The sequence below is a fragment of the Lathyrus oleraceus genome, chromosome 1 (assembly GCF_024323335.1).
Source record: "Lathyrus oleraceus cultivar Zhongwan6 chromosome 1, CAAS_Psat_ZW6_1.0, whole genome shotgun sequence".
Lineage (NCBI taxonomy): Eukaryota > Viridiplantae > Streptophyta > Magnoliopsida > Fabales > Fabaceae > Lathyrus > Lathyrus oleraceus.
The window spans coordinates 332,996,274-333,022,260 of NC_066579.1; the positions used below are offsets into that span (position 1 = coordinate 332,996,274).

Below are 25,987 nucleotides of genomic sequence, written 5' to 3' on the forward strand. Positions count from 1 at the left end.
AAAAGAAACTCATTTCATTAATCAGAGAGAGTTACAAAGTTTGAGTAAACTTCCAAAAGTTATAAACGAAGCTAAATAAAAGCTAAATAAAAACTAAATAAAGTCCTAAGGAGATTCCCCTAGTAGCCTCAAGTTAAGCTTCTTAATTTGTTCTTCCATCTCAGCCTTCTTGAACACAAGCTTGTCCACGATCAACTTCCAAGGAGTATCTGACTGAATGCCATAGGAAAATAAATCCTCTTGCACCTTCCTCTTTTTGTTGGAGAGCTCTTCTTCATTCTTCATCTTCAAATGCCTTTGAAGTTCTACATACTCATTGTTGATGATTTGATACTTGTTCTTCTAAGCGTCCTTTTCTCGCTGCACTGTGGTCAAAGCAATCTTCAACTTCTCTGCATCAATCATGAAGATATAGGTAGGTCCTTTGTCAACTAAAGGCAAAGGCTCTTAGAGAGGTTAAGGCATTTTCAAGCTGATGGCCCTATCTTGAACCCATTTAAGGTAAGGTTCTAAAGATACACAATTTGTCTTCCCTAAAACTTTCTTTTCTAGCTTATGAACATGGCGCCAAGCCTGCATAATCTTCTCTTTGAGCGCTTTGCAATCTTTACATTCCTTAAAGAACAAACCATCCAAGTGAATATTCTTTGGCTTATCGCTCATTGGATAACCGAGTTGACGACTAGCTAGGATTGGGTTGCAACTGATGCCTCCTTTTGTACCAAGAAGAGGTCCATTAGAAAATCCTCCACAACTATCAATGATACTAACTCCATCATAGTCACGACTATACCAAACAATATCTAAATGTGTGAGCGACATAATCTTTTGTGACCATAAAAGACCATCCTTAAGATTCCAAAAAGCATGAGACCTTGGCAAGTGAGAAATAAACCACTTGTACAACATAGGCACGCAACATGTAATCATTCCCCCGCTATAAGAATTCCTCATATGAACAGGATGATAGACATCGACAAGCAAAGTAGGAACTAGATTTCCTATTAAGAAGATCTTGATGGCATCCATGGCAATAAAGTCATCAAAACTAGGAAATAGGAACAATCCATAGATAAGTAGAGCAAAATCAACCTCAAACGCATCTACACTCCTCATTCTAGCAAAATACTGAGCTTTGTTCATTAGAAACTTAGCTGTCAAACCAAGCATTTTTCCTTTTGTGGTCATGTGATCCCTAATCTCTGACATTTTCAAGTAAGTAACCTTTGCAATGTCTTGATCTTTGGGATCTTCCTCCAAACCAGAAAATGGAGCTTGACTAGAAATAGGAACACCAATCAAATGAGAGTATTCTTCAAGTGTTGGCATAAGCTGATAGTCGGGGAAAGTGAAACAGTGATACATAGGATCATAAAGTTGAATCAAAGTAGGAAAAAGTCCATCTTCCATGTTGATCTTCAAAAGAGAGAGCAAATGTCCATATCTTTTGTTGAAAGCCTCTGTGCCAACAACCAAAGATCCCAATCTCCTTAGGTCTTCTAACTTAGGGCTCTTGAAAGTGTACTTTTAAGTCTTTTTCCTTCCAAAATCCATGATAAACCTAATGTTTGCAACAAAAGTTCCTAAGTTCCTTGAAAAATTTGTTTAAAAAATGATGTTTATGATGCATGGATGCATGAATGCACAAACACATAAACAAGGGTCACACACAAATAGGATTCAAAGGTTCGACGTTGCGAGCATGAGGCCATGGGTCTAACCATCCCAAATGTACTATGGGTTTATTTTGTACCTGTACAACGGGTTCTACAAAGGTTCCCAAAAATCATTTGAGTGTAGTATCGCGTATAAACTATTTCGGATTTACACCTTCATAGTCATCGCACTACATCCTAAAGACCAAGTGGGGTAAAGGGGGTTACTAAGGTCCTCAGCTTCTCAGGTTACCCAAATCAATATAGTATGTGTTTTCATAATTGATTGATCAACAATACTAATTGTAAAGGGAACCTCCACATGAGTGGTGGATTCTCAAGTCAGCTTGTTCGGGATTAAACTCTCTATAAGCCTTCTTGACTATACCACATCCTATCTTATTTATGTACACTCAAGTCCGGGTTAGGACTTACCTCACCACACAATGGATCACCCAAAATAAAGATCCAAACAAACAAGGAAAACAACTAAAAATAACAACACAAATATAATCAAAATAGGCTTAACCCTCTTTCAATGTCTCCCCGGTGAAGTCGCCATTTCTGTCGCAGTGAGAATTGGATATCAAGTTATTGTATTAACTTGAATCACAAAACATTAAATGTTCACCACCGAACTTTAATTTATCCAATGGAAGGGGAAAGATCGAATAAAACCCTAATTGTGCAATGTAAAAACAATGCGAAGAGATCTAAAGTTCGGGGGTTGGTTATACTAAGGGAAGGTATTAACATCCTTAGTATCTATAGTATCCTATAAGAACCTTTTGAAAGTATTTGGTGTTATGTTATTATTTGTTTTCTATTATTTGGAAATGTTTTATTGGGAAGGACCTAAAGGTTTATTAAGTTTGCTCGCCAAAACTTCGCGGTCATGTGCCTACGTATCCTTATAAGGATGGAATCAAAGCAACCGTAGTTCACCTGGCTAAGGCTGAACGAACACTTGGTAGTGATCAAGGTTCCAAAGGGGGAAGTAAGTGTTCATAATAAACATAATTACAAGAGTTACAAACTCTTACTTAAATCTAAGTTGGAAGTGAGAATGACTATAACAAGGTCAAAGGGAAACTAGGGATTGCTACACTACCTATGACATTAAGTCAATAAAGAGGTCTTTCCCTTGGATTTAGGAAAAAAGATAAACAAAATATAAGCAAGATGAAGAAGATGTTCAAGCATGACATCAACAAATATAAGCACATGATAAATAAGATGTTCAAGCATGACATCAACAAAGATAAACAAATGGTAAAGAAGATGTTCAAGCATGACATCAACAAGGATAAACAAATATGAAGAAGATGTTCAAACATTACATCCACAAAGATAAGCAAATGAAGAAGATGTTCATACATGACATCAACAAATATAAGCACATGATAAAGAAGATGTTCAAGCATGACATCAACAATGATAAACAAATGGTAAAGAAGATGTTCAAGCATGACATCAACAATGAAAAACAAGGATGAAGAAGATGTTCAAACATGACATCCACAAAGATAATCAAATGAAGAAGATGTTAAAGCATGACATCAACAAATATATGGAAGCATGATCATAACAATAGAAAGCATGGTATGTAAACACATATGTACAACATGTTAACATGAACAAATATACAATAACATCAATCAAAGATGTATAAAGTTAACATGAATATGAATGACATGGATATATCACCGTGAAGAAACAAAAATAAATGACATAACAAAACATGAAAATGTATATGGATGTCATAATAAGTATGAATGAACATGTATATGCTTGAAGTAAGACATGGTTTGGACATAACATCAACTTAATCATGAAAACAATTTAAGGTATTAAAGACATGCATGTTAAGGTTCAATATGATCACAAACAAAGGTTCAACATCATACAAAAAGTTTGAACATGTAAGCATACAAGTCATACAAAGACATTTTATTACAAGTTTAAAGCATTTGTAAACACATAAACAAAGACAAACACAAGGGAACACATGCACACAAAGGTTCAACAAGACATGAAATAATGACATGTGAATCATGGATCAATGGCAAAATAAGCAAACAAAAGTTCATGGCATATTAACAAAAGTTCAAAGCACATAAACATGTAAACATACATTAAAGTAAGTCAAAATTAGGTCAAAACCAAAAGTAACATATTAATAACATCAAACAAAGTTCATATATGATGCATGTAGCAGGAAATTCATGATCATTAAGCTATTGACAAACTAAAGATCAATTAACAAGAGTCGCCACCGCGATTTTATTGTTTCCAAGGGAAAAGGGAAAAATGCAAACAAAACCTAAATAATAAGAAGTTTTCAAATAAAAACTAATAAAAATAAGAGATCATAGGTAAGGGGGTTGGTTACACAGAGGGAATGTATTAGCATCCAAAGTGTCATAGGTACTCCTATGGAGCCCTTTTTGTGTGCATATGTTATTTGTATAAAGTGATGTTTACAAACAAATAGAATGGGGGGATGAGAAAAGAATGGATTAATTATATTTTTGTGTTGGACAAGACCTTCGGCCTCGTGCCTACGTACCAACATAAAAATGAGGGATCAAAACCTCGTAGTTCGTGCTATAAATTTCAAAGTGAGTTAGTTGGTTTTTATCCAAAATTAAGTTTGAAAGGCACAAAGGCCTAAAATGGTTTGAATGAGTTAGTTCTTTTTGGCGTTTTTGAAAGTTTAAGTCAAGTATGGTTAAGTTCATTTACAAGTTTGATTTAAGAAAACAAGTTTGAAAATGCAATGACATAAGGCCAAAGTTTCTACCTTTTTGAAAGTGGTCAAAGTTTAGAACAAAAATAGTTCACACAAAGAAATTTTGAAAATGAAGGGAGAGATTTTTAAATTAAAGAAGTGGGGAGAAGATGAAGAGACTATCCTAGATACAAGAAATTTAAAAGTTTAAAGTTGCAAAGATCTGACCAAATGGGAGCAATCCAATAGACAAGTATGTCAATAGAAACCCAGAATTCCCTTGGACTTTTTAGAATCAAGCAACACACAAATGCACAATTATATCAAACTTGAAGAGCAAAGACATCAAATAAAGATGGCCACATCCAAGCTTATCCACTTCAATGATCTTCTTCAAAATATCCCATGTAGAAGATGAAATCCACAAGTCACAGGTTCAACATAACAGCTTATCAATGATCAATGTTGTAGATGAATCTGGAGAGATCTTGAATGATGTATCAGATGAATTCAAACTTGCAAGTTCTTGGTTCTTTAACAAATTGGCATTGGCCAAGTCCATTAGCAAAGGAATGTTGCATAAGTTCTAAGTCCAATTGGGGAGATCAAAATAACAGTCCACTCAAAAAGTTTTTTAGGGTTCTTGTTATTATTATGTGCGTTAATGGTCAAGGACCAAACAAACAAACAAGGCAACAAAGTATATCACACAATATGGTCCAAGTGAACAAAGTGAAAATTGCATAAATATAAATAATTAGAATGATATGTACAATGACAAATGATAATAAAAATAAATTGCATTAAAAGTAAAAGCTTGAAAGTAAAGGTTAATGGTTAGTAAGTTAATAGTTAGTTTTATTTTGATTTTGATTTTAAGACATTCTTTGAAGAACACTCAACCCAATTGCCACAAGCATGGATCCTTGAACCAAAGCATCTTCCAAAGGAAGGAAAGAGGGCCAAGTTTCCACACAATACCATGGAAGAAGGGAGACTTACAATCTCACTAACTTGAATGCTTATGCCTTTACGTCACAAATTTAGCGCTATGTTAAGCAATCGTAATTGGACTTATGTAGAAGTCTCAACTATTTGAGGTCGGACAATAAACTTTTGGTGTTAATGCATGTTGGAGACATAGTATTAAGAACTATGCTCATTAAACATACCACACGCAAAAAAATATGCAAAGGTGTGGGCTAATCTCATTCATACTCATGTTAATCTTTCAATCAACTAGCATTAGGACTTAGAGATATCATTGGCCAATTGAAATCAATGGATGAAGAAGGGGAATAAGATGAAGGGGGAAATGGATGAATGAAATCACAAATTGGTCAAAGGAGGACTTTTATCAAATTAATAGTATTCATTCATTTTGGAAGATGGAATGTACATTCCGTCAATCCCCTAAATCCAATAATATTAATTTGACAAAGTCAAATCAACCTTGACCAAGGCCCAACAACAAATGAGAAACTCAAACAAGTCAATCCAAATGGTCAACACAATTAAAACGGCATTTATTCAATTAAAAATATTAAAATAATGCATTAAATTCAAATATGTTTTGTCCAAATCCTAAAATCACATCAAAACACCAAATAAATGGCCATGTGATTTATCATAGGTCAAACAAGGTCAAAGGACCTTGGATAAAAAAAATTCATAATTTTTGGACATTTAAAAATATTTTTAAACAATTAAAAACAAATGAAAAATCAATTAATTCATGAAAAATATTAATAATGATCCAAAAAATAATTTTAATTCATAATATGAAAGATAAAAATATTTGAAAATTTTCAGTGAAAGTCCCATATTTTTTGGATCAATATTAAATTTATTATGAATTATTGAAAATAATGGTATTAAATGGAAAATCAGAAATTACAAAAAAACGTGGACCATCAGATCTCCCTCATTAATTGAGGTGGCAGATCTAATGATCTAAAACACGCGTTCCATATGTTCCTTAGTCAACAACGTGGCAAAATGAGTAATCAAATCTAGCGGTTAAGATTATAACGTGGGACTTGGATCAAGTGGTCCAGAGGTGAGACACCTCATCGTCGGAGCCGGAGCTCCGGTCATCTTCCCCGGTGAGCTCCACCGGTCTGGTTAAGATGAACCATCACCAAAATGCAAAACAGGGACATGATTTTAAAGAGAAAACATCACTGAGCAAGAGTATCACCTCCATTTCTTCCAATTCCAACTATATTGAGAGATATGTGGAATTGAAAAATGAGGTTCATGATCTGAGTTGCTTCGATTCATCATCAAAACAACTCAAACACCTTGCCTACATTGGTAGGACTTCAGCCAACACAATAATCGAGAGAATTGAGCAAAAAACAAGGAGAATCGAAGAGATCAATTTTTTTGAAATTTACCTTCGATGGAGGTCTGAACTTGCTAGATCTCGATCTGAATTATGCTTTGCTTCACTCCAATGGCTTACAGAAGAGGAATGGAATGGCTTAGAATCAATGGACTTCTGGAGAATTGAATTCCAAAACAGTGGAGATTCAAGCTCAAATTCAGTTGAATTTCTCAGGCTTATCCTCTCAATGTGAAAGGTTTTTTATGGGGAATCAAAGTTGGTGCAGTGTGTGTCTTGATTGTGAGAAAATGAGCTTCAATTTATAGAGGATTCAAGTGTTAATTGCACACTCCATTCAAGTTTCTAAAATTGGTAAAGTGAGGTCAGCTGATGCGTGGGCGCGCGTAGGCCCATCAAATGACTGTCATATGTCCAAATTTGAAGTTCAAATATGTTGAAGCAAGCTTGGAATGCAAGGCAATTGAGAATTTGAATTTGATGTTTGATCTATGACACATGATACCAGTGTGTTTAAGCCATGTGCAACCTATGCATTTCTCATCCAAAATGCATGAATTTTAGCTCTTTAGAAAGGTAAGATCAAGAGGAACAAGTTTGGTGTTGAACACTTTCTCATTTGGAGCTTGGAACTTGGAGATATTTGAGGTGGAAGTTTGGAAAAATTTGACATATTGAAAATTTTCTAAGTGTCAAGCCATATGTCACAATATTCCACCTTGCTTAACTTTTTATGGGAGCTTCAAATGAGAAACGTGTCTTCATAAAAGTTGTAGCTCTATCAAATACCTTTAAAATGGTCACAAATTTCATGTGATTTGGATTTGAAATGATAGAGGTATGCATTTTTGAAGTTTGGCAAAATCACTTGATCAATGGTATAGGTCAAAAGTGACCTATAATATAGCCTCATATCACATGTGTAAAGAAGTTGAATTAGCTCACACTCCAATCATCAAAGTTGAAGTAGACACATTGAATTTTATTGTGCAACTTGGAAATATTTCAGATCATAAAAATTAAGCAAGTTATGGCCTTGGAAAGTTGACTTTCAAATTAGGGTTTAGACAAAATGACCTATAATGTTTCAACATAGAAAATGATAATCCAAGAAAAACTAGCTCTAGGTATCAACATGAAAGTTGTTTATAATGTCATTTAGAGTAAGTGTGCTCTTTTAATCATTTTCATATGGTGAAAATTGTAGGAGATAGGGTATAGGGAGACCTAATTTGATAAGATGAATTCATCTGGCCAACCACCATCAACCAACTTGCTAATTTCCAATTCTCTTAACTTTCTTGGCTCATGGTAGATCATATATGCATAATATGATGAAATTTAAAGTGTCCCTTGAGAAATTTGATCAATTGGTGAGATAGCTTGTTGGAGAAGTTACTCAAGATACCTAGTCAAATTAGGGTTTCCAATGCAAATCACCCTCAAACTCTTGAAGCAAACTTGATCAATATAACATGTAGAAACAATTGAGACTCATACATGATACTTATAACCACTCTTGAGTCAATTCTTGATGGTGCTCTTTGTTCATGAGGGTCTCAAACCCTAGGTGTGATCAATGAATCAAGGAAACCATGTCCCTTCCTAAAAAAAAGTTAGATAGATACAAAGACATATTTTTGGTATTTTGGTTAGTGAAATGATAAAAATACAAGTATGATATAATCACAAAGTGCTTGGTGATCTCTCCCAAAACAAACCCAATGAAAAGGGGTAAGGAGGATGCCAAGATATGATCCCAATGCTAATACTCCTGATGAAATGCATGAGAGATCTTAGGGTCAAAATTGGGGTCTTACAGCTGCCCCTATTTAAGGACATTCTAACTGAGGAGGTGAAGGTTAAAATCTTCATGTCGACTCAGTAGAATGGGCTTAAATAACAACATAGAGAAACAAATTTTGGCCCATAAGAGACCTCATGATGCATATGATATGAATGCAAAAGTTAATGCTTTGTAGGGAAATATTGCCACAAAGGAAAAAGAAATCAGAGAAGTCGAAAATCCGTAGGAGTATAATGCATTCCGTAAGGAAAACTCACTGGGGCGATAGAGACTCTAGGGGATAAAAGGAGTTACGCGTAGGCCAGACTACGACTTAAAACTACTAGGGGACTCGAGGGGATCCATATAAAAATGGAGAGACGCAGCCGGGGAAACACACATCTGCAGGGGATACGAATAATTCAGGATAAAACTGAAGTATTCGACCTGTGCAGGGGAAAACGACTTCACTAAGGAAATGCGCACTCGACTCGACTGGGGAGAAAATAAAATTTCAACACAGGAGGAGCAAACATTTATTATCTACTACCTGTTACTGGGTAAGGAGATAATAAAACTCTGACAGAGAGGACATCCGTCATCGGTTAGGATGAACATATCAAGTATGACTCGCTGAGGACCGCCAGGAGGAAGTATTCATTACCAGTTACTGGGTAAGAATAGCCTTGCTGGGGAAAACTGCAGAAAAACAGATTTATAACTACCAGTTACTGGGCAGAAGACCAAAGGTGAGAGTATCCATCATCGATTAGGATGAACATATCAAGGATAAACTCGACAGGGAAGAAAATTCGTCACTGATTAAGATGAACATATCAAGGATAGACTTGCTTGGGGATGTCAAGGAGGATACCCGTCATCGGTTAAGATGAACATATCAAAGATATACCAACTGAACATCAAAGGGGAATTACATCTATCAAAAACTGGATAGAAAAGCCGTTGGAGAGAGAATCCGTCACCGATTAGGATGAACATATCAAGGATAAACTCTGCGAGGGGACAAAAATAGGATTTACAACTACCGGTTATTGGGTAGAAGACCAATCAAAGAGAAAATCTGTCACCGGTTAAGATGAACAAATCAAGGATAGACTCTGAAAGGGGAACAAAAATAGGGATTACATCTATCAGTTACTGGATAGAATACCAAAGAAGAGAGAATCCGTCACTGGTTAAAGTGAACATATCAAGGATAGACTCCGCTCAAGGGGAACAATAGGATTTACAACTACCAGTTACTAGATAGAAGACCAACAGGAGAAGGAAACCTGTCATTGGTTAGGATGGACATATCAAGGGTTAACTCTCTGGAGAAACAAAATAGGGATTACAACTACCTTTGTACTGAGCAGATTACCAAAGATGAGAATATCCGTCACTGGTTAAAGTGAACATATCAAGGATAGACTCACACGGGGGAATGAAATATATTCGTCACCAGTTAAGATGAACATATCAAGGATATAATTTCGGAGACTCCATTGGGAGAAAAGAGGTACTTTTGTCGGGTATTGGGCAAAAAGTAACAAACCACAAACTAAGAAGAGTATTACCAGCTACTGGGTAATAGACTCTTAGGGGACCAAAACATCTATCTAGGTAAGAGCTAGAAAGACCAATCAATCAAGACTCGACCCAATGAGGACATAACTCAAGGGGAGTAATTCCATCCGGAAAATTTGTCGGAGAGGAAACTGAAATAACAATCATCCACGAGGAAACAAATTCAGTGGAGAAACAGAGGAAGGTTAAAGTCTTTTCTACTTAAGGACTGACACTCTACAATTGAATGAGGACATACACTAGATTTGGTATGGGGATAAAGTACTGCCATAACAGAGAACAAATCAAATATGTAGGATATGAAAAAATCATAAAATTATATGAATGTATATGTATATGTATATATGGTGATTATGCTGACAAAACGATCACGAAGGATACAAAGATGTTGCAAAGAAATTGAACCACCGGTACAATCCTCGGTCAATCCATAAAAATCGTGGAGACAAACTGCTGTAGAGCAGAGAGATCAACATCCCAAAAACTCAAACCCTACCCGGGGAAGGAGGAGATCTGCTGAGGACAAAACACATCCAACTTTAGGGAATTTTAGGTCAACACCATGGAAATGGGAGACAACCCTACTGGGGAGAGATCACACAGCCGCTCAGAAACCAGGAGGAAACTCAGACTGGGAGCAAAGGTACAACGATTGGTGGAGATACCAAAACGATCTACTAGGGAGAGATCACACATCTTCTGATGACGATCTACCTGCTGAAGAAGAACGAACTCCGCTGGGAAGGCCGAAACTCTGGTAGGGACCAGGACACGCCGCTGGGGATATACAAGCATCTTAGCGACTTTACTGGGGAAAAATAATACGCCACATAGTATATGAATCAACCAACTCAGCTGGGAAAAGAAAGAAACTCCACTGAGGAACCAACACTCCACCGGAGAACTGAATCCACTAGCTGGGAACAAGAACCAACACTTATACCTAGAGATACTTGAAGAGTTACTGCTTGGGAAACCTCAGATGCTTCGCACTTAAGCACTTGCTATTCACTGAAATATTGTTGATATTACTGTTACTTGCTTTGGAAAAGTTCTTGCTTTTATATATTTAAGAAAAGTATGAATTTTGATTTAAAAATTTAATTTCAAAATGATCATAATAAAATTTAAAACTACTGGCTGAAGTAAATAAGAGTAGAAACAATTGGATAAAAGCTCAACTTTATTTAATAAAATGGTAGTCTGTAAATGACAAGACTCCATAGATTTTACAAAGTTGAAAATGGTAATTTACATGGAAAAGGGGTACATTGAATACAAATGATCCTTAATCCTTCTACCAAATCTTGATATCCACTATGCTTTCGACCGTTGCTGAAGATGAACCAATGTCAACCCTTGCGCTCAAACAAGTCTTCAAAAATCACTGAAGCTCAGCAGAATGCAGTTACTTGCCATAATCCCTAATTTTTGCATAAGTTGCCCCAAGGTGGGGTACTCAAATTATCAGGAAATTATTTCTGTTTTTATGTCTCTAATTTTTGCCTGGATCTCCCTTTCGGGTTTTCAATCCACCGAGACGCTCATTTTTGCCTAAGCTGCCCTTTCGGGTTTTCAACTTAGCAATTTGTTCTTTTATTTTTTAGGCGAAGTATTTCTTGACTGCATCTACGTTCACAGGACGAGTGAACTCTTCACCATCCATAGTTGTAAGAATCAATGTACCACCTGAAAAGGCTCTCTTGACAACATATGGGCCTTCACAATTTGGAGTCCATTTTCCTCTGGAATCTGGCTTGAACGACAAAATATTCTTGAGCACAAGGTCACCTTCTCTGAACACTCGAGGTTTGACCTTCTTATCAAAAGCTTTCTTCATTCTCTGCTGATATAACTGACCATAACACATTACAGTCAATCTTTTTTCTTCAATCAAATTCAACTGGTCAAACCTGGTCTGACACCATTCAGCTTCAGCCAACTTGGCTTCCATGAGCACACATAATGAAGGAATCTCAACCTCTACGGGGAGCACTGCTTCCATACCATAAACAAGAGAGAAAAGGGTTGCCCCTGTTGAAGTGAGGATAGATGTACGATATCCAAGCAAAGCAAAAAGAAGCATCTCATGCCAATCCTTATACGTGACAACCATCTTCTGGATAATCTTCTTGATGTTCATATTCGCAGCTTCAACAACCCCATTCATCTTGGGTCTATAGGGATAAGAATTATGATGTGCAATCTTGAAGTCTTTGCAAAGAGCTTCCACCATATTGTTATTCAAGTTCGATCCATTATCAGTAATGATCTTACTTGGCACACCATAACAGCATATAATCTGATTCTTGATAAACCTCACAACAACTTGCTTGGTCACATTTGCATATGATGACACTTCAACCCATTTTGTGAAATAGTCAATTGCCACTAAAATGAAACGATGTTCATTCGAAGCTTTGGGCTCAATCATCCCAATCATATCAATTCCCCACATGGAGAAGGGCCATGGGGAAGAGATAACATTCAATAGTGTCGGAGGAACATGAATCTTATCAGCATAGATTTGACACTTGTGGCATTTCTTCACAAACTTGCAACAGTCATATTCCATTGTCAGCCAATAGTAACCTGCTCGCAACATCTTCTTCGCCATTGCATGTCCATTGGAATGAGTACCAAAGGAACCTTCTTGCACTTCGGTCATCAACAAGTCTGCTTCGTGTCTATCCACGCATCTGAGCAAAACCATGTCGAAGTTTCTCTTGTACAGTATATCATCATTCAAGTAGAAGTTATCGGCTAATCTTCTCAAAGTCTTCTTATCTTTCAAAGATGCCCCAGGCGGGTAAATCTGACTTTGGAGAAAACATTTGATGTCGTAATACCACAGCTTCTCATATTTGATCTCTTCAACAACAAACACATGAGCTGGCCTATCAAGACGCATCACAGATAAATTGGGAACTTCATTCCAATATTTCACTACAATCATTGATGCCAACATTGCAAGAGCATCTGCCATCCGGTTCTCATCTCGAGGGATATGACGAAATTCAACCTTTGTAAAGAAAATTGAAATCCTCCTCGCATAAGTATCAAACCGGGTTGATTCGTCTCCCATTCTCCTTTGATTTGATTCACTACCAGAGCTGGATCACCGAAGACATCCAAATACTTGATTTTGAGATTCATGGCCTCTTCAAGCCCCATAATGCAAGGTTCATATTCTGCCATGTTATTTGTACACTTGAAAGTCAATCTAGCTGTAAATGGAAGGTGCGTGCCTTTAGGAGTAAGGATCACTACCCCAATGCCGTTTCTATATTGATTAACAACTCTATCAAATACCATGCCCCAACGGGAACAAGGTTCTGGCCCTACATCTAGCAATGGTTCATCACAATCTTTCATTTTCAAGTATAAAATCTCTTCATCAGGAAAATCATACTGCACTGACTGGTAATCTTCAATTGGTTGGTAAGCCAAATGGTCAGCCAAGATACTACCTTTGATCGCTTTCTTAGATCGGTATTCGATATCATACTCTGATAACAACATCTGCCAACGGGCAATCCTCCCAGTTAAAGCAGGCTTCTCAAATATATACTTGATTGGATCCATTTTGGATATCAACCAAGTGGTATGATTCAACATATACTGACGCAGACGCTTAGCAGCCCAAGCCAATGCGCAACAAGTCTTCTCAAGCATAGAATACCGAGTCTCACAATCGATGAACTTCTTACTGAGGTAGTAAATTGCAAATTCTTTCTTCCCAGTCTCATCTTGCTGACCAAGAATACAACCCATACTATCTTCGAGTACAGTCAAATACATGATCAGTGGTTTTCCTTCAACAGGGGGAGACAAAATCAGAGGTTCAAGCAAATACTCCTTGATACTGTCAAAAGCTTTCTGGCAGACTTCAGTCCAATCACAAGACTGATCTTTCTGAAGAAGCTTAAATATAGGCGCACATGTGGACGTCATGTGGGAAATGAATCTGGAAATATAATTCAAGCGGCCGAGAAAACCTCTGACTTGCTTCTCAGTTTTGCGCGCAGGCATCTCTTGTATTGCTTTGACCTTGGCAGGATCAACTTCAATGCTTTTCTCGCTGATAATAAAGCCCAACAACTTACCAGAACGAACACCAAAAGTACACTTATTGGGATTCAGGCGGACTTTATACTTCCTCAAACGTTGGAATAGCTTCAACAAATGTTCAACATGTTCCTTTTCATCAATTGATTTAGCAATCATGTCATCGACATACACTTCAATCTCTTTATGCATCATATCATGAAAAAGAGTATTCATTGCTCTCTGGTAAGTTGCACCAGCATTCTTTAGACCGAAAGGCATCACTCTATAACAGAATGTTCCCCAGGGTGTAATGAATGTTGTCTTCTCCATATCCTCGGGTGCCATCTTAATCTGATTATATCCGGAAAATCCATCCATAAACGAGAAGACTTTGAATTTAGCAGTATTGTCTACCAACATATCAATGTGTGGCAGAGGGAAATCATCTTTCGGACTGGCTTTATTCAAATCTCTATAGTCAACACACATGCAGACTTTTCCATCTTTCTTTGGCACGGGCACAATATTGGCCACCCATTGCGGATACTCAGCAGTTACAAGGAAACCAACGTCAATCTGCTTCTGAACTTCCTCTTTAATTTTCACAGCCATATCTGGATGCGTTCTTCTCAACTTCTGCTTGATTGGCGGGCATTCTGGCTTCAATGGCAATCTATGCTCCACAATATCAGAATCCAACCCAGGCATGTCCTGATAGGACCAAGCAAACACATCTGAATACTCTCGAAGAAGATCAATTAACCCCTTCTTAGCATCTAGACACAGTCGAGACCCAATCTTGACTTCCTTCACATCATCCTCGGAACCCAAGTTGACTAGCTTAATCTGCTCTTCAAACGGCTGAATAATCTTCTCATCTTGCTCAAGAAGGTGAGACAGTTCATCACTTGCTTCTACATCACCTTTCTTCTCGGCTTCAAACACAGGGAATTCAAAATTTGGAGAAGGAGAAGGACCATTGTATTCAATGGGGTTAGGAACCAACCTGCATAATGATTTGATATTTTGATTTTAGAGAAGTGAATTTGTGACCAAATATTATGCAGATGGACAATTATATTGTTTATTTATGTTTTTTGTGATTACCATTCAGAAAATAAGCAAAAAGTAAAAACAAAACATCAAAGATGTGGATGAATAAAATTAATTTTATTGATGATCAATTTAAAATGCCCAACAATGTTCACTTCTCCCTTAGGCATAGGATAAGGATTTTAAAATGTAAAAAGCAATTACTTAGATCGATGAAAAATAACAGGAATATCAACAGCAGTCCAATTGTTGCATGTCTGTCCATGCGTCACATAGTTGGTGCAGTCTTCCTCTTCGTTGTCCTCTAGCACAACAACTAAGTGTTGCTCATTCCCATGAATGAACCCTCCGCTACGGAAGCTGAGTTCACAGTCTTCATCACCCTCTTCTTCAGCTTTGTTCCCTAACATTGATAGTTTTATTGATGTTAACACCATTAGACTTTTCTTGATTGGGAATCCTGTGCCTACTTTGTTGGGTGATATGTACTTCTCTTTGCATCTAAGGAATTCTAAGGGTGGTGGAACGATTGTCTATTGCATTCCTCTCCTGTACAAGTGGTTTATTTCGCAACTTGCCTTAGACGCCTGCTTTTGTGGAGAACAAACAATGTCTAAGGTGGTCTTAGAGACTTATGTCTCTCACTAATGATGATATAGTTTGGTATGATCCGTCCTTAAGCAGTTTGGAGATTATTAATAGTTGTGGTGAATGTGCCTCTCATTGGTACACAAGGAGGAATTAACTACAACCCTGCTTTGGCTCGTCATCAACTTGGGTTCCCCTTGAGAGACAAACCTGAAGAAGAGGGTGATGAAGACTGTGAACTCCCTGAAGAACTTACCAGGTTATTAAAACAGGAGGAAAGGGTCATTCAACCGCATCAAGAGTCTGTTGAAGTGATTAATCTCGGCACCAAGGACGTCAAGAGAGAGATCAAGATAGGGGTTGCTTTGGAAGATAATGTGAAGAAGGGGTTGATTGAATTGCTGCAAGAGTATGTTGACATCTTCGCCTGGTCTTATCTGGACATTCCACCCAGGCAGTCTGTTTCTTTCCAATATTGCTAAGAAAATGATTCGAATATTTATGAATGTTTTGGAGGGAAGACGAATATTTATGGCTTGCAAGCTCTTACAGCTTGAGCCTAATATTCGGGATTACAACTGGATATTCCCTCCAGGTAATCTTTTTCTTCCAACTTTATTAAGAAGATGGTTTGAGATATTTACAGGTGTTTTGGAGAGAAGACGAATATTTATGGCTTGCAAGCTCTTACAGCTTGAGCCTAATATTCGGGATTACGATTGGACATTCCATCCAGGTAACCTTTTTCTTCCAACTTTATTAAGAAAATGATTTTGAATATTGGAGTGTTAAAGAGAAGACGAATATTTATGGCTTGCAAGCTCTTACAGCTTGAGCCTAATATTCGGGATTACGACTGGACATTCCATCCAGGTAATCTTTTTCTTCCAATTAATAAGAAAGTGAATGGAATATTTGAGTGTGGAAGGGAAGACGAATATTTATGGCTTACAAGCTCTTACAGCTTGAGCCTAATATTCGGGATTACGACTGGACATTCCATCCAAGTAATCTTTTTCTTCACGTTTTATTTAGAAAATGATTTGAATATTAAAGAGAAGACGAATATTAACGGCTTACAAGCTCTTACAGCTTGAGCCTAATATTCGGGCAAAGTTCCAGCATAACGAATCAGTAACATGATCGTTGAAATTGGGGGTTTCCCAACCGAGACCGCGTTTAAGGAGCTTCTTTTTTATGGGTGAATTAGTAGTGAGTTTTCTCTCTTTCGCCGATCTTTTGTGGCGGTGCCGATTCGATTACTTCACCTGGTTCTTCGTCGGGTTCATCTTCCTCTATCTCTGTTAATACTGCCATGGTTACTGGTTAGTTACCCACCTTTTTCCTTTGCTCTCTGTCTTAACGATAAAGTGATGGAAATGGATTTATGAGAATGATGATCGAGATTGCAACCCATTGAGCTCAAGGTTCTTAGTTTTTCTTTCTTGGATTTCTTGAAACCAGATTGTTGTTGTTATGCTAATTATTGCTTGTTGCAGGTGAACAAATGGTGTTATTGCAGAAGTTGGTATGCTGTTTGGGAATCTTCATGGGCAGAGGTTTCCTGTTGGATGCGGACGGGTGGGTCTCGTGCATATCTACTGCTTCTCGATTTCTAAGACAGAAAAAGTTCAAATAGTCCTGTGGAGAAAACACTGCTTCGAGCCCAACTTCAACCAAAGTATTGTAAATTGTCTTGTACATCATTTCCATTGTTTTATGCTGCCAAAATAAGATCCGTTGAGTGGCAGCACCTGTTGGATCACCCTCTGGCCACATTGGAATAATTATGTATACTGCAAACCTCTCGTTTGCCTTTATTTTTTCAGCAATCTTAAGGGCAATCTCTATTGGAATTAAATTATTTGCACCAAGGTCTTTATATTCGCTCCAATTGTATGAAGAACCAATGAAATATTAATTCTCTATATAAATGTAATGCTGCGCGGCACGAATGACCTTTACATATGCTGTATGTATGCTCATGCCAATCAACACATTCTTCCCACATATTAGATTCTTTTCCAATGCATCTTTTGGCTCCTTTGGAAATCCTTCGACAGAGGTTGAATCAATGGAACGAAATATCTGAGTATGCCAAGCTTCAGGATTATCATCACCAACACTAGGAGTATCAGACACGTGAAACTCTTTCTATCTTGAGCAATGCATCATCATACAAACGCTTTTTTTTTGTAAGTTTCACAGTTCTTAACCAACACTCCTCAAAGTTGGTCAGAATATCGTAAGCTGCTGGACCATCAATTTTACAATGCAAGTCATGCCATGGTTCCCTTGGACAGCCACCAGTACTACCCGTGAAAGTAGGGTTGTGATAGTCATCCATGTGCAGTGTCTGCAGTGATCTAAAGAGGGGATGGGGGGTTATTTGGGAATTCTTATGGTTATACCTCGGTCGTAATTTTTTGGATGAATTTTGGGAATTGGTTGTAACGTAGGAGTTAGTTGTAGGATATGGATGTGATGCATTGTTATGCTTAAATGTTAAATGAAAATGTATGAAAATGAGTTTGGAAATGTTTGAAAGTTAAATATTATTGAATGTTATGAAATGAGTAGGTACCATTTTGATTTTGAAATGTACCATGGATATAAAATGGATTTTTTTAGAAATAATCCAAGACTAATTTAAATATCAATTTAAATAATAATAAAAAATCAGTAGAAAACCCAATAAAAATCAAATTAATCCAATAATTTGTTAAAATTACTTTTGACATCAATTCTAACATCTATTTGAAAATTAAAATCAATTAGAGTTTTGAATCATTAGTAAAAATAACAATTAAAATTAAATTGAAATTTGGGAATTAAACTTAATTCGAAATTAAAATCAAAAATTGAAAAATTACAAAAGTCAAATGATTAAAATCCATTTTATAGTCAAAAGCACCATGATCAAAAAGGCATAGACAATGATCAATGTGTAACAAAAATATGGAGTTGGGAATGAATGTATGCAAATGAACTTTAGGCCAAGTGCCAAATAAAAAATAAAAAAATGGAAAAATTCGGGATCAAAATCGGGGTATGACGTTGAAGTGCGAACTGAGGTTCTGTATCCATGCAAAGCAAAGGGTAACATTTCATGCCAATCTTTGTAAGTTTTCACCATCTTTTGCAGGATTTTCTTGATATTCTTATTTGTGGCTTCAACAGCTCCATTCATCTTCGGACGATACATAGAAGAGTTGTGATGTTCAATCTTGAAGGTCTCACACAACTCTTTCATTGTTTTGTTGTTCAAATTTGTCCCATTATCCGTGATAATTCTACTTGGAACTCCATAGCGACAAATAATCGGGTTCTTGATGAAGCGGGTAACCACTTGTTTTGTCATGTTGGCATAGGACGCAACTTCTATCCATTTGGTGAAGTAGTCAATTGCAACCAAGATGAAATGGTGACCATTAGAAGCTTTGGACTCAATTTCCCCAATCATATCAATGCCCCACATTGCGAAAGGCCAATGTGATGATAAAACATTCAACAGTGTCGAAGGCACATGCACCTTGTCAGCATAAATTTGACATTTGTGACATTTTCTAGCATAGTTGAAACAATCAGACTCCATGGTCAACAAATAATAACCAGCTCTCAATATCTTCCTAGACATGGCATGTCCATTGGCGTGAGTTCCAAATGATCCTTCATGAATCTCTTTGATCAACATGTCTGCTTCGTGTCTGTCCATGCATCTGAGCAGAACCATGTCATAGTTTCTTTTATATAGCACCTCGTTGCTAAGGAAGAATTTGGATGCCAACCTCCTTAGAGTCTTCTTATTTAGGGTTGTTTCATTCACTGGGTATTCTTGATTTTGTAAGTAGTTCTTGATATCATAGAACCGCGGTTTCTCGTCAATTTCTTCTTCAACCAATATACAATAGGCTGGCGCAATTTTCCTCTCAATTATGATGAGTGGTGCCTCATTGAGAAATCTAACTTGGAACATAGAGGCTAACATATCCAAAGCATTTGCTATCTGACTTTCTTCTCTCGGAACATGATGGAAGGTGATTTCATCAAAGTACTTTATCAATTCCATAATGTGGGCATGATATGGGATTAACTTCTCATCACGAGTTTCCCATTCGCCTTTGACTTGGTAGATCACCAAGGATGACTCTCTATATACTTCAAGGATCTTGATACCCAAGATACATGCTTCATACTCTACAATGTTTTTGGTACATTCAAAACACAATCTTGCTGTGAAAGGAGTATACCCACCATTGGGATTCATCAACATAGCTCCCACACCATGCCCCATGCAATTGAAGGAACCATCAAACATTATCTTCCAACAGGAACCTGGCTCGGGACCTTCATCTGGGCTTGGAGTTTCACAATCTTTCACCAACATAATGTCTTCATCTGGGAAATCAAACTTCAATGGCTCACAGTCTTCGACAGGATGATTAGCGAGGTAGTCAGACAAAACAATTCCTTTGATGGATTTATGGGTTATGTACTGGATGTCGTATTCAGATAACAACATGTGCCAACGGGAAAGTCTTTCAGTCAAAGCAGACTTCTCAAAGATATACTTTATTGGATCCATTTTGGAGATCAACAAAGTAGTGTGACAAATCATATATTGCCTAAGATGTATGGCAGCCCATGCTAAAGCACAACAAGTTTTCTCTAAAAGTGAATATCTGCTTTCACAATCAGTAAACTTCTTGCTCAAGTAGTAAATGGCATGCTCCTTCTTTCCAGTTTCATCATGTTGACCTAGTACGCAACCCATGGATCCTTCGAGCACAGTCAAATACATGAAGAGAGGCTTCCCTGGAATGGGTGGAATCAAAATAGGAGGTTCTTGGAGATAACCTTTAATCTTCTCAAAAGCTTGCTGACAATCAGAATTCCATTCAATTGCTTGATCCTTTCGGAGCAAATTGAATATAGGCTCACATGTAACAGTCATGTTGGAAATAAACCTAGAAATGTAGTTCAATCGTCCAAGAAAACCTCTAACTTGCTTTTCAGTTTATGGAGCCGACATTTCTTGTATCGCTCTGACCTTTCCTGGATCTAATTCAATTCCTCGTTGACTAACAATGAAACCAAGTAACTTCCCTGATCGGACCCCAAACGTACACTTAGCTGGATTTAGACGCAATATGAATTTTCTGAGGCGCTCAAATAGTTTCAACAAATGGTCCAAATGATCCTCCTCACTCTGTGATTTGGAAATCATATCATCCACATAGACCTCAATATCCTTATGCATCATGTCATGAAAGAGGGTGATCATCGCCCTTTGATAGGTTGCCCTTGTGTTCTTGAGACCAAAAGGCATAACCTTGTAGCAGTAAGTTCCCCATGGTGTGATGAAGGTGGTCTTTTCCATGTCATCGGGATCCATCTTGATTTGATTATAGCCTGAAAACCCATCCATGAAGGATTAAGCAGCAAACCTACCAGTGTTATCAACCAAGGTGTCAATATGTGGGAGAGGGAAATCGTCATTCGGACTAGCTTTATTCAAATCCTTGTAGTTCACACACATTCTGACCTTGCCATCCTTTTTAGGTACTGGAACAATGTTAGCTACCCATTGAGGGTACTTTGCAACTGCAAGGAAGCTAGCATCAAACTGTCTTTTGACCTCTTCTTGAATCTTCAAAGCCATGTCTAATCTTGTTCTTCGGAGTTTTTGTTTTACTGGTGGACAATCTGGTCGGAGTGGTAATTTGTGAACAACAATGTCTATGTCTAAACCGGGCATATCTTGATACGACCATGCAAACACATCCACATATTCTTGTAAAAGCTTGACCAATATTTCTTTGATGTCTGCCCCAAGTGTTATACCAATCTTGACCTCTTTCTTTCGCTTCCTCGGTGCCAATGTTGATTGTCTCTACCTGCTCTTAATGTGGTTGGAGATATGTGTACTCGTACTCAACCAATCTTGCCAGTTCGTCGGGAACATCACAATCTTCCTCACCCTCTTCTTCAACTTGGTAGATTGGTGAATCAAAGTTAAGAGTGAAAGTAGAGTCATTGGATTCAACATGGTTTTCTTTTATTCTGCATGTTTAAATGATTTGTTTTTATTAAAAGTAAAAAAAAAAAGGAATACAAGAGGAAAATGATTTTCATTTTAATGGTTTTGAAAGATTTCCATTTTTCTTTAAAAGTGAAAGAGAAAAAGCAGTAAATGAACAAACAGGAATTTAACAAAATGCCTTCATTTATATAATCTTGAAAATGCAAAAGGGTGGCCCTACAAAATAGTCCGTAGCTTTGGGCATAACTATGGAATTTTGAGAACAACAAAGAAAAATAACAAATTTCTTTGACAAAGGAAACATCTTTGGGATTTCAATCGCCTTCCAATTGTTCAAAGCCATATCACATTGGTACACAAGGTTGCTCAAATCTTCATCTTCAAGATCTTCATCAATAGCATTGACTTGGTATCCAATGCTGACAAACACTTCTTGGATAGTCTTCGGACATTCTTTGATGGAGGTTGATGCTCCCTTCTTGGCATTAGTTGGTTTGTAACCCAACCCATAACGGTTCGGCTTTAGTTTTACATCAATAACATCTCCCAACCTTCAGGACTTCCTTCCTCAATGGTTGATCTTGCTTTCTTCCATGATGAGAAAGATAGAATACCATTCCCCTTTGGTTCTTCGACTTCCATAAGGACAGCGTTGGCTATTTCAAGAGCTTGGAAAGAACTTTCCAAATCATCCTCATCAGCCTCAATGTAACTGAACGAAGAGAGGTGGCTTACCATAAGATCTTCCTCACCAGACACAATTACCAACTTATCATCAATAACAAATTTCATATTTTGGTGCAAGGTGGAAGTCACGGCTCCAGCGGCATGAATCCACGCTCTTCCAAGCAAACAACTATAATTTGGATTGATGTCCATAACCCTAAAATTAATTTCAAACACATGTGGACCAATTAATATTGGCAGCTCCACCTCCCCTATGACGGTCCTCCTCGATCCATTAAATGCCTTGACAATTAGTGCACTTGGCCTCATCTAAGTCCCTTGATATTCCAACTTAGCGAGTGTCCTCTTAGGTAAAACATTCAGAGAGGAGCCAGTGTCCACAAGGACTCTTGCTAGGGTATCTTCTTGGCATTTCACAGATATGTGCAAAGCACGGTTATGGTCTTAGCCATAGGGGTGGCAAAACGGGCTCGGCCCGCTGGGCATGCCCGTTTTGCCCGCACTTTTGTGCGGGACGGGCCAAGAATTTAGGCCCTCACCCTCAAATATGTCCGCCCCGCCCCGCCCCGTTTTTTTCGCGAGCTTTTGCAGGCACGTGTATTTACATAAATTTTTGCATTTTTAGGCTTAAAGAGTGTAGTGCCCGCGGGCTTTCCCCTCCCCGCCCTCACTTTTTTACGGGGCGAGTCTAAGTTTTAGGCCCACATCCTCAATTATGACTGCCACGCCCCGCCCCGTTTTTTTGCGGGCTTTTGTCGGGCGGGCCTAAACGGGGCGGGCATGCCCGTTTGCCACCCCTACTTAGCCATCCTTCATCAAATCTTCTCTACTGAAGCTAAGATGGTTGCATGCTGTAATGTTGGCAATGACCCCATCAAATTGATCAATAGTAATGTCGTGAGTGACATGAGCCCGAGCTAACAATTTCTGCAAGGCACTTCTATGAGCTGGAGAACTCATGAGAAGAGACAAAATGGATATCTTTGAAGGAGTTTGATGCAGCTGATCAATAATCTTGTAATCACTCTTCTTGATAATCCCCAGAAATTCAACATCTTCATCAGTTGTGATCACCCCTTTTCCTTTATCGGTAACAGTGGTGGTGATTTCTTTCGGTGGAATTGGCGGAGCCAAGTTGAACTAAGGGGTATAAATGCGACCACTGCGGGTCATTCTACTTCCTACTGCTATATCAGTGCTTGCAATATTTAGACCTTCTTTATGACTTACTTTCTCAGACCTTTGGGTAACCACAACTGTATCATACTTCCAAGGATCTGCTTTAGTATTCTCAAAAGGAAAAGATCTAGGCCTTTGGACAACCAATGGATTAGGCATATTGAAGACTGGTTTAACTGATTCTGGAATGTTGAAAATTGGCTGAACAATAGTAGAATCTGGAATGTTGAATACTGGCTCTGAAATGTTGAAGATTGGTGTTGTAGTATATAACTCAGGTAGATTGAAGATGGGTTCAATCACTGCTACCTCATTCTTTTTCATACGACTGCTTACTTGCAACACACCTTGGTTAATTAATCCTTGAATATCTTTTCGGACCATTTCACATCCTTTATGACCAATAGTACATTCTTCACAACTCTTATGGTAATTCTTCAACAAACCTGCCTCCACTAAATTTGCATTAAAATCTCTGAGCGGAGTCTTGATTTTGGTTGCATCAAGAATCAAACCTTCATCAGGCTCATCGTCAATAGCATTTACAGACCCGTGAGCGGGAAAAGGATTATTTTTGACATTCGAACTGGTATCCCCAAATGAAAGAATCTTTTTCTCAATCAATTCCCTCACAATATCTTTCAAGGCATAACAACCTTCTAAATCATGCTCTGGGGCGCCTTCATGGAATAAACAATGTGCATTGGGATTGTAATATGGTGGGAGAGGATCTGGTGGAGGTCCCAAAGGTCTTGGAACAACTAAACCTTTCTTTAACAATGACATATATAATTCAGTGTAAGACATAAGAATCGGAGGAATCAGAGGTTTTCCACCTTGTCTCCTATTTTGAAATGGAGCATTTTGGCGCGGAGCTGGAGTCCTTTGTTGATAAGCTGGAGCGTTGGGCGCTTGTTGATAAGTTGGTACGTTGGGTGTTGTTTGAAAGATCGGAACTGCTTGAGTCGACTGATACACTGGGACTTGTTGATTAAAAGTTGGTGTAATAGCTGCTACATACGGCTGTTGAACAAATTATGGTTGTTGAACATACTGTTGTTGAGCAAAAGATTATTGCTTTTTCCAAGACTGATTCTTTCTTCTACTACCCATCACTGCATTTGTTTCTCCTTCCTTTTTTATGGAAACTACTACAGAATTTCTTGGTGTTATTGTTATTGTTGGAATTACTAGCTGAAATAATCATCTTGCCATTTTTTAAGCCAAGTTCCACTTTGATACCCACGACCACCAAGTCAGAAAAACTTGGAGTCATGCTTCCCACTATCCTTTAAAAAAATTATGGTCGCACTGTGTCGACGAACCAATCTGCCAATTCGTTTTCTGTTAATGGAGGTTCCATTTGAGATGCAGTCTCTCTCCACCTTTGTGCATATTCTTTAAAGGATTCAGAATCCTTTTGGGACATGCTCAACAATTGCCTTCTACCAGGAGCTAGATCCATGTTGTACTTGTATTGTTTGATGAAAGCATCAGACAAATCTTGGAAACAACGAATGCGAGTCTAATCAAGGGTCAAGTACCATTTGGAAGAGGCACCTTTCAAATTGTCTTAGAAACAGTGGATCATGAGTTTGTCATTGTCCACGTGAGGCTGCCATCTTTCTATAATACACGATGAGATGAATTTTGGGACAAGTAGCTTCTTTATATTGATCAAGGTTGGGTGTCTTGAATTTTGCGGGGATCACCAATCCAGATACAAGGCACATTTCTCTAGCAGCAGCACCAAAGATCTAATCACCTTCCATTGCTCTCATCCTTTTCTCAATGGTTTCAACATTTTCTCTCAACTTTTCATGCCTTTCATCACCTTCTTCATACATATCAGGTATATCATACACTTGTTGATGATCATCGAAGTACGGTTGAACTCAAGTGTGCATGGTAGTGGGTGCAAAAATGGGAATCACTTGATTAACTTTAGTAGTTAATGGAACTGTATGTTGAGTGGACTGTCCTTGAGGAGGAGGCACAAAACCATAAGAAAGACCAAAGGGAGGCCAAGTTGCTGGAGTAGTAACTGCTGGCTAAGGAGTAATCACCAGATTAACGATCTCAGAAACAATTGTGGGTTGAGTATCCATCTTTGCACGTATTACTTGCAACATCTCCATGATTTGACCTATATTCCCATGTAGATCTGTAAGCTCTTCATTGACTCTTTCCATATCTTGCTCTTGCTCGGCCATTCTACGTCGGGCTTGAGCTCTGGTGTTGTACTGGTGTGAAGGTCTCAGTGTGGAAACTATTGGAGGAG

The 25,987-nt window shown here is 37.9% G+C and overlaps 2 protein-coding genes across 2 annotated transcripts; both read right to left on the reverse strand.

Annotated features, from left to right (window-relative positions):
* Nucleotides 1–456: 456 nt before the first annotated feature.
* On the reverse strand, nucleotides 457–1,410 carry LOC127105361 (uncharacterized). Its single transcript, XM_051042538.1, has one exon. It carries the CDS (start codon nucleotides 1,408–1,410, stop codon nucleotides 457–459), a length of 954 nt encoding a protein of 317 aa, XP_050898495.1.
* Nucleotides 1,411–17,714: 16,304 nt separating this feature from the next.
* On the reverse strand, nucleotides 17,715–20,751 carry LOC127105372 (uncharacterized). Its single transcript, XM_051042550.1, has 3 exons — nucleotides 20,423–20,751; nucleotides 19,555–20,335; nucleotides 17,715–17,951 (listed from the first exon to the last, which is right to left on the reverse strand). Exons 1-3 carry the CDS (start codon nucleotides 20,749–20,751, stop codon nucleotides 17,715–17,717), a joined length of 1,347 nt encoding a protein of 448 aa, XP_050898507.1.
* Between the last annotated feature and the right edge of the window lie 5,236 nt (nucleotides 20,752–25,987).

Excerpts from the sequence above, each read along its gene's own strand:
- LOC127105361 (XM_051042538.1), bottom strand. The coding sequence starts at position 1,410 with ATGGAAGATGGACTTTTTCCTACTTTGATTCAACTTTATGATCCTATG.
- LOC127105372 (XM_051042550.1), bottom strand. The coding sequence starts at position 20,751 with ATGACTGTTACATGTGAGCCTATATTCAATTTGCTCCGAAAGGATCAA. Across the intron at positions 20,336-20,422 it reads TGGGCTGCCATACATCTTAG|ACTTTCCCGTTGGCACATGT; the intron begins GCAATATATGAT and ends TTTGACTGAAAG. Across the intron at positions 17,952-19,554 it reads AATTCTTCCTTAGCAACGAG|AAAGAGTTTCACGTGTCTGA; the intron begins GTGCTATATAAA and ends TGCTCAAGATAG.